The sequence below is a fragment of the Hordeum vulgare genome, chromosome 3H, assembly GCF_904849725.1.
Source record: "Hordeum vulgare subsp. vulgare chromosome 3H, MorexV3_pseudomolecules_assembly, whole genome shotgun sequence".
Lineage (NCBI taxonomy): Eukaryota > Viridiplantae > Streptophyta > Magnoliopsida > Poales > Poaceae > Hordeum > Hordeum vulgare.
The window spans coordinates 572,071,932-572,081,474 of record NC_058520.1 but is presented as its reverse complement, the minus strand read 5'-3'; the positions used below and the strand labels follow the sequence as shown (position 1 = coordinate 572,081,474).

General features: G+C 48.2%; 1 protein-coding gene across 1 annotated transcript; it reads left to right on the top strand.

The window, feature by feature from the left end:
- The first annotated feature begins 1,932 nt into the window (after positions 1 to 1,932).
- Positions 1,933 to 3,356, top strand: LOC123445214 (small ubiquitin-related modifier 1-like). The gene is made up of 3 exons (XM_045122172.1): positions 1,933 to 2,143; positions 2,828 to 2,977; positions 3,077 to 3,356. Exons 1-3 carry the CDS (start codon positions 2,060 to 2,062, stop codon positions 3,146 to 3,148), a joined length of 306 nt encoding a protein of 101 aa, XP_044978107.1. The 5' UTR covers positions 1,933 to 2,059; the 3' UTR covers positions 3,149 to 3,356.
- The last annotated feature ends 6,187 nt before the right edge of the window (positions 3,357 to 9,543 follow it).

The following is a 9,543-nucleotide window of genomic DNA, read 5'->3' as shown; positions in this document are numbered from 1 at the left end:
TTATGTCTTATCATGTCAGGTTGCACCCTGGCTATAAATAGCTGCCCATAACCACTAGTTGGTTGGCTGCTCCCAGAGAGAACTTGACTAGTGTCATTTGAGAGAACCCATCCTCCGAGGACTTTGAGAGAAAATCATGAGTGAGGAAAAACCCAAAACCCAAAACCAAAACCCCAAAGTGACTGAGCATCACTGAAGAGATTGTAATTGTGTGGAACCGACACTTGTCACCTTGGAAGACTATGTATCCTCCACGCGGTTAGGCGTCATGGTATAGAGCATCCAAGAGGAAACTATGGATTGTCCGGTGATCGGGTTTGTGAGGGTTTGAAAGTCTCCACAAAAGACTTACCACGAGTGTTGAGCAAGGTTTGTGTAACCTTAGCTCAAGGAAAATACGACAAGGACTGTGTGTCGTGATACTGTGTGTCCTTTGATTTAAATATAAAGCCGCTCCAAACGAGACGTATGACTGTCACATCAGTTGGAACTGGGTCATCAACTCATTGTCTTCACCGAGCTCCTCATTATGTTTCCTCAACGCTTTCATTTTCCTTAAGTATTTGTTGATGAAATTGATCGTTACTGTTTAAAGACTTTGACTGAAGTCTTTCTTAATTTCCTCACCTCAATTTCTTCAATCACCTTGTTCTTCACTTGCCTATCATGTTTACTCGCTACTCGTGTTGTGTGTATGTTTCATTTCATCATGACGACTATGCTACTGCTATGTTATGTTGACACGTGAGTACTTATTCCGCTGCAAGTGGTTCGTCACTTACAAAATTCCTCAAGTAGTAATTCCTGAGTGACAAGTTTATAAAAATTGCCTATTCACCCCTCCTCTAGTCGATATAACGCACTTTCAAGTCGCCTAGACGGGTCGCCCACGTGCGAGCCATTCGGGCATATCGGACGGCTCAGAGCGCTCTCTAGAAGCCCACGACATGACACCGTGAAATGGACGACTCAAGGCGTTGGGGTTCACGTTGTACCATTGCGCGCAGGGCAGCCCGCAAGAGGGCCATCGCGCGCGCGCCCATCGCTGCCCAATGAGGGTGGCCCCGAGAACGTCGGGTGGTCCACCCACCATGGACCCTCCACCCAGATCGCTCGAGGAGATCGGACGGCTTAGAGCCGCCCGAAGAGGCTCCAACGGCAAGCCGTCCAACGACAGACGACCAGAAGGCCCTCTTCCTCTTGAAGAGTCTTGCAAGGCGGGTACTCCAACATTTTTCATAGGAGTAATGAGTGTCACATGAAAATATCCAATACGCATAGCTAACAATCCTAGCGGACTTTGGGCATCGTGGCGGCTCTATCACTCTATAGGTAGTGCATAGAAGACTTCCTGTTGACTGTTATATTCTTTACTTTTTTTTCCTTTGAACTTAATTTGTATCCGTATTTCATTCTATTTCATTCTCCTAAGAATTTTCGCATCACAACTTCGGATCAAACGGTAACGTTGTACAATCAACTGTTTCGCCATATGATGTTTAGTGTAAATTATAAGAATTAAGTAAAATATACATTGACGGCGGTTCTAGAGAAACAAATGCTTTCAAAACAAGCAAAGAACAATCTTGGGAAGGAATAAATTCTTGTTGTAGTCCAACTTTTGGTCGAAGGGAGAAGAAATTCCAAATAGTAGCTCCCTTCCCCGAGAAGACACTAGAACAGTTTCATGCGCATACACGTTGGGTTGAGAGCGGGAGGGGATCGCCACCCCGTTCTTTTCAAAAGGAAACGGGGCCTTGACCAGGTCTGCGTGCAAAGTACGCGCAGTCCACACGGGATCCGTGTCGCGAGCAGCCCCGGCACGCCGGCCAATCCACGCGCGGCCCATAGGGTTCCCGCGCAGGGAGGATCCGGACGCCACGCCACTATTAAATCCGGCTCTGGGTGGCCGCGCTATAAACCTCCCCTGCCCCCCCGCGTCCGCCGTGCAGACTCGAGTCTTCTTCTTCTTCCCCTGCTCCTGCTCGGATCCCCCTACGGCCCTACCCCTGACCTCAGCTCCTCGGCGGCGCGGCACAGCACTGAGGAGTCGCCGGAGATGTCGGGCGTGACGGCGGACGAGGACAAGAAGCCCGCGGGCGACGGCGGAGGCGCCCACATCAACCTCAAGGTCAAGGGGCAGGTCTGATCCAATCCGTTCCCCGTCTCGTCTTCCCCTCTCCTTTTCTTTATGGAGATACTGGTTCTCGTTGTGGTTGGTGGCGGTCGGATCCTAGGATTGGGGTTGGTAGGGCTGTCGATTTAGAATCCGGATCTCTGTTTCTGCTCCGTCGCCGATGGGCTTGTTTAGATGCATGGCTCTGTAGTCTGTAGATCCATTTGCCTAGTCTGGCCGATTCGTAACCTACTTGATAGTCATGGACCTGCTGTACATGTTCTACTAATGTGTTTGTAATGCTTGAGTGATGGGTCGGAAGCATAATCGAGCAACTTTACCGACCCGTCGTCAATCTTGATGACTCGCCCGCTTGATAGTGATAAAGTTGGATTATTTAGCCACTGGTAGGGTAGGATATTCCCAAATGTGGTCAAGTGTAAGGGACCAGGGTTGCCTAGGTCCTAGACAAAACTTGTGTTGTTAGCTCTTGCTTACTTCTACTGATGTGTGCAGTCTTTTTTTTTTACTTCTTTATTTGTATTCAGAAATAAAATTCATATGTATCTGGCAAATCATAACTAGGGCAGGACCAGGAAATAAATTGGTTTTATTGCTTCATAGTGAGCCTCAGTCCCTTTTTTTCCCAGCAGGCAATATGTGTCTACTCAATGCCTAGCTATTGACACTTGTCCCTCTTTGGTTCTGCAGGATGGCAATGAGGTTTTCTTCCGCATCAAGAGATCCACACAGCTCAAGAAGCTGATGAACGCCTACTGTGACCGCCAGTCTGTGGATCTCAATTCCATTGCGTTCCTTTTTGATGGTCGTAGGCTCCGTGGTGAGCAGACCCCCGACGAGGTATGCTGCTGTTATGCCAACATTATAGAACCTTAACATTCAGTAACTCGATAGTCTGTACCATTGTTGATGTATTATATTGTTTGCAAATTGTTTTAGCTTGAGATGGAAGAAGGCGATGAGATTGATGCCATGCTGCACCAGACTGGAGGGTGCTTTCGTCGCGCTTAGAAGGATGTTGCTGCAGCCTGGCTGTTCTATGTCGTATGGTACCTTTTAGACTAGAGTAAAATGTAAGAAGTGAATGAACTTTTGAAGCCATGGTCGTGTGCCATTGCCAAGGGGGATCTAGAGGTGAAAGAACATCCTGAGTACTGTTGCTGTTATGACTGAACTATCATCCATTGCCCAATATATCCAGCCTTGTTGTTCCCAGTGATTTGCAAACTCTTTTGGCTTCTCATCATAGGGAGGCATCATTGTCAGTCGTGTGTGCTGTTGTTTTCTGGCTTGCTGTTCCTGGCGTTGGCTACATTGGTCAATCTTTAGCAACAATGAGTGTTTGTTTTTTGGAAACACATTGTAGAAGTGCCAAAGGGACACATTGTAGAAGTGCCAAAGGGATTCAGTAGCCATCAAATATCATGTAAGTATAGGAAGATTATGGAACATTAGAGCAACTCTGACAGGGGGATCCAAATTGTTTGCCTGGTGTTGGTGTTAAAACCGACAGATCTCGGGTATAGGCTCTCGAGCTATGGACCTTGGATCGATGAGACGGTGTTTTAAGTAGATTCGGACCCTCTTGAGGAGGTAAAACACTATGTCTTGTATGAAAATTATAGAGTTGATCTACCTCAAGATCCCTCTTGAGGAGGTAAAACACTATGTCTTGTGTATGAAAATTATAGAGTTGATCTACCTCAAGATCGTATAAGCTAAAAATCCTAGATGAGCCAACTTGTCTATGCGGATAAAACCCTCTGGTTTATATAGACATCAGGAGTTCATAGGGTTACATAAGTTCATAGGGTTACATAATCGATCTCTAGCCAGGAACAAATGCGTTGAGTTGTTCTACTTAACTTGGATAACACGTCAGTCTTAGAAGCTTTCTAACACGAGGTTGTCATGCAGTCCGGTCTTCAACAATACAACCATTAGACCGGCCTGTAAAAGATGGAACGATAACTACTTAACTTGGATAACACGTCAGTCTTAGAAGCTTTCTAACACGAGGTTGTCATGCAGTCCGGTCTTCAACAATACAACCATTAGACCGGCCTGTAAAAGATGGACCTATCGTTCGAGGATCTTTTAGTCCTGGACTCCCTAAGTAGCTTCCAAACTGGCCTCCAATGCCGATGTATATGGTCTTTGATATCTCTTATCCGGAGTAAGTGGCGTAGCTTCCAAACTGGCCTCCAATGCCGATGTATATGGTCTTTGATATCTCTTATCCGGAGTAAGTGGCCTGCAAGGCGAGTTCATTTCATGTTCAGTTGGTTTTGACTTGGTCGTTTGATGATTTCGTGTTTTTAAAACAAGCACTGCTTAGTTAGAAGGCTTAAAAGCCCGGGTTGAACAGTTACTCATCTGACAGCCTTTTTGACGAAAGGTAAAACTCGATTCGCGGTTCGAGGCCACTTTCCCATGGGCACGTCTTATCAATGAGGAGATCGTGTCCCGCGTTTAAGGGGATATGAATAATAGTCTGGGTAATCCTGCGCGCTTCACTCGCATGGTCGTTTCGGGAAGTGGCAGGGCTGTGGCGCAGTAAACGGGTACCCTTGGCCTTACGCCCCCTCCCTCATAAAAGGGGAAAAAAGATCCTCAAGGCTGTCACAGGCATTCCAAACTCGACCCCTTTCATTTTCAAGCTTCAAGCGCCCACATCCATTTCATTCTCCGTCCTCTCCTAGCTGCCCTTCCCCTAGCTCAGCCATGGCCAGCTCGGCCTCGCAAGCAAGTGGGAGGTCTTAAGCGTCTCCGACAAGGATATCCGGGAGTTGAAGGACGCCGAATATCTCTCGCCCAACATTGCCCACCGTGCGCAGGAGGAAGGCCACGTAGTGCCTACACCAAAGCCACGCGGGAGGGTGGTGTTCGTCCCCCATTTCATCCGAGGACTAGGCTTCCCGCTCCACCCCTTCGTAGGGCCCTGATGTTCTTCTATGGGTTAGATTTTCACGATCTTCCTCCGAACTCGTTTATGCACATCTCAGCTTTCATCACCATTTGTGAGGCCTTCCTGCAGTTTCAACCGCACTTCAGCCTATGACTCAAGACTTTCAACGTCAAGCCGAAGACGATCAGCGGACAACATGTCGACTACGGAGGAGCCGTGATTAGCAAACTCCCCCGGGTCGAATGGCCGGAGGGTACTTTTGTCGATACCATCAAAGTCTAGCAAAAAGAGTGGTTTTACATCACCGAACCTTGGGAAGAAAACTGGTCGGCGCCTGCCGAGTTCAGATCCTCACCCCCCGAGAGGCTAACCTCGTGGTTTAGAGAAGGTCTTGACTCGGGATCGACCTCGGAGGTGAAGTCGCTGCAGGAGCTCATCACGCAGATGGTGGAGGCGAATATCGAGTTGACCAACATGATTCAGGTCATGCTTCGCCGCCGCGTCCTACCCTGCGAGCGTCGGGACACTCTAATGTGGTCCTACCAGCTCGGCGGCGCCGACACCATACACCTGTTCTGCCACACTACCCACGAAAAATTATAGAAGGCGTTGTTCAAATCTCAACGGGAATGGCCGGTCGAGGAAGAAGACGTCGACTTAGATGCCGATGACCCTCCTTTGAAGGTATGACCGAGCCTTTATTCTTATTCAAAGCTTTAGTTTTTAGCAAGGATCTTATCCTTTCCCTCATTGTCCCTACAGGGCTGGCTGAACAAGGCTGTAAAAATAAATGACCGAGCCCCCCTGCGTGAGGACCCCAGATCGCCATTGTTGATCGTGATGCTGGTTGTGGCGCCATACGTGGCGCCGGAGATAAAGGAGAAGAAGAAGAGGAAGACCCGCGGGGGCCTCCGCTCGAGGGGTCCTCCGGATACCTAGTCCAAAGATACCCATGCCTCTCCCGCCTACGAGGGAGAGGATGCGGAGGACGGAGAGGAGAAAGACTCCCTCCAAACAAGAAAGAGGGCGTCCCGAAGGAGGCCGAGGAGGGCTTGCCTCCTGAGGCCCCGAAGAGACCATGCACAAGCAAGGTCATCTTGCCTGACGACAGCCCGGTTTCCGATGATGACTCCGGGGCCTTTGAGAGAGTTCCCCGAAGGACCTCCAGGATCAAGCCCCCGTCCCAAAGGTATGGAATCTGAACTTTATTTAATGGAGTTATACTCAGCTTTTTTTAATAAATATACGTGCTCTTTTCCCTGATGCAACCGTGCCTGAAATCTCCTGACGGATCAAGTCTCAGAGGGGGTTCACCATCGATGAGCTAGCGGAGAGCGGAAACGCGTCCCGTACTACCCTTCCCCACGCCTCGGACGAGGCCGCGGAGGTGGTATCCCATAGGCCCCTCCAAACATAGGGGGCGAGGTGGTGATGGACGAGGTTCATACGTCGACCACCAAAGACCGAGAGGTCCCAACCAAGGTTCAAGCCAGTGTCACCGAAACCCAGGAGGTTGATCCCCTAACGATGAGTGGATAGGGGGGCCGCAATTCGTCCGAGCTTCGTTCGGAGACAACTCGAGGGACCTCCGATCCTCCGATGTCTTCAACGTTGCCTCCGGGGCCGCCCGTGAGAGAACGAGTTGTGGCCGAATGGCGTGTAATGATGAAGGGGGCTTTATCTGGCTCATCCATTGCCGATGAACATCGCACCCTTATGGGTGCGATTCTACAAAGCATTCAGTCTGTTGATAGGGAACTGAAGGAGGTCATCAACGATTTGTTGGCGGGCTTCAAGGTAAACCATGTAGTGTTAGATTTATTTATAAGGTTTTACATGCCTTATAGCCATAATAGCCCTCGAGCCACGGGTGAGTTGAAAAACTTACTCGTGGATCAAAAGAACTTAGAGACATGAATACAAATAGTTCGAGGACCCTTGAACTATAACAACTCACGGGGGGGGGGGGGGACTTTGGCCGAGTGTCGTAGTCCCGATAGCTCGGATGCTTATTAATCCATAATTTGTCTCGCACACCTCGTCTTCGGCTGTGGACACCAACGCCCTTGAACTTGCCGAGCTAAACCGAAAACTCAAGGTTTCCTATGAAGAGCTCAACCGTGTGAATAGTCGGCTCGACGAGAAACATGGTAAGCTTGATGTGTGCCACTAAGACTCTTGTTGTCCGTAATAGTTTAGAGCTGTTTGGCTTTGGTGTATGACATCTTGATTCTGATTATATCAGCATCTATGGACGTAGAGTTTGAGAAACTCGAGGTCGATTTGGAGAAGGCCAAGCAGGAGGCCGCCGCTCATAAAATGGTGGCCGAACAAGCAACCGTCGAGAAAAACTCGCTGAAGGATGAGAGTGGCACGCAGAAGACTAGAATAGCCGAGGTACAACAGGAGCTTCAAGATGCGAGCGCTAAGAGCGAGGCCTTGGAACAAAAATCGAAAGAATAAGCGGCTGAGCTATCTAAACTGTCCTCCGAGTTCAAATCGGAGTGGGTAGATAGGCAGTTTTTTGAAGAAGTGCACCAAGCAAAGAATACCGCGGATAATTACATCCCGCCCCTCATTGGTTACCCAAAGCGGAAGGTGGAGATGTAGTAAGCAGCAAGTTTCCCTTACAGGGAGACTGTATGGTTTATCGAACCAGGAGGACTTCGAGGATCAACAAGTAGGTGCCCGCTGCTCTGGCGCTAGCAGAAGATGTGGACCTGCACACATGATGATGAGTTGATGGATATACTTCTCGCCCCTCGTTGGTTACCCCAAGTGGAAGGTGGAGATGTAGTCAGCAGCTGATTTCCCTTACACGAAGACTGTAAGGTTTATCGAACCAGGAGGACTCCTAGGCTCAACAAGTAGGTGTCTTCCACCCTGGCGCTAGCAGAAGATGTGGACCTGCACACACAACAAATAACTTTGCTCCTAACGAGTACAAAGAGGTTGTCAATCTCCCCGACCTTGTAGTTTGCAAAGGATCAAAACACAAGCAGGAAGGTAATAGTGATTGCAATGGAAAAGTAAATGAAAGCGATAAATGATGGAGGTGTAAACAATGATGGTGATATGGACCGGAGTCACATGATGTTCACTAGTGATGTCTCTCTCCCAAAAGACGATAAATAACTATGCTTGGGTAAACAAATCACAGTTGGGCAATTGATAGAATTATGAACGCACCGCAATGCTAATTATGCTACTTGATAGTTAGAGGTTCAACAGTAATGTGCAGTACGCCAAGCTAAGTAGACCATTTATTCATCACCATCTACTTACTAATCATCCACCTTGAGATATCTATCTAGAACATCTCGCCGGTATTAAGTTGTGAGCCCCACCCAAAGTGTAAACTCAAAGCAACGGACAACTTCATTAACGAACTATGCGTAAGGTAAACAATCCTTGCAACCGTGGTCACAAGCACCGTTGTTTTCTCCCTGGTGGCAACAAGCACATCCCCTAGTCTCATGTTTCTGTCACTCAAGCTAGACATCGAGGGGCTTGAACCAACAATCATGCATAACGCTCTCTCTTGGAGTTACAATCTACTACTCGGCCAAATCAATAAATAAGAACGAAGAACATGCAGGAAATCACTAAGGAACATAATATAAAAGGATAATAAAATATATAACTCATAACAATCTGAACATAATCTCATAATCCATCGGATCCCAACAAACCAAGCATAACAAAAGCAAGAGAATTACATAGATGCCTTGATCATGTAGGGCAGATCACAAGGACTAACCTTTGAAGCACAAGATTGGAGAGAAGACATCACATAGCTAGTGGTCATGGACTCATGGTCCAAGGAGGACTACTAACGACAAGTCTGGGAAGCTTCCATGGCGGTGGAGAAGCTTCCATGGCGGTGGAGAAGCTTCCAGAGGTCAATCCTCCCTCCGGCAGGGTGCCGAGAAGAGGTCTCCTGACGCTCCCGATCTCGGAAGCATTGTGGCGGCGGAACGATGGAGAAATTCGTGATTCTAGAAGTTCTGTAAGGGTTCCCTCTCGGGACTCTAAATATAGACCAAAGGAGGACAACGGGAGGTGGGACCCACCCAGGCGACCTCCTGGAGTGGCCTAGGGCCTGGACGCGCCAACAGGCCGCCTGGGAGGCCCGTGGCCCCCCTTTGGCCCATCTTCTGTGATCCGGAAGCTTCTGTTTCGCTGATTTTTTATATATTTTTCCTGGAATTTTTCGGGCTTCAGAAAATTGGGTAAAAGCCCGTGCAGAATAGACATCAGCACGCACAAACTGGCACTGGGTGCAATGAGTTAGTAGGTTAGTCCAAATATGTGTAAAATGATATAAAAGTGTAGCAAAACATATAACAATGTAACCCAAAAGATCATGGAACAATCAGAAATTATAGATACGTTTGGGACGTATCAACACAAAACAAATAACTTTGCTCCCAATGAGTACAGAGACGTTGTCAATCTCTCCGGCCTTGTAGTTTGCAAAGGATCAAAACACAAGCGG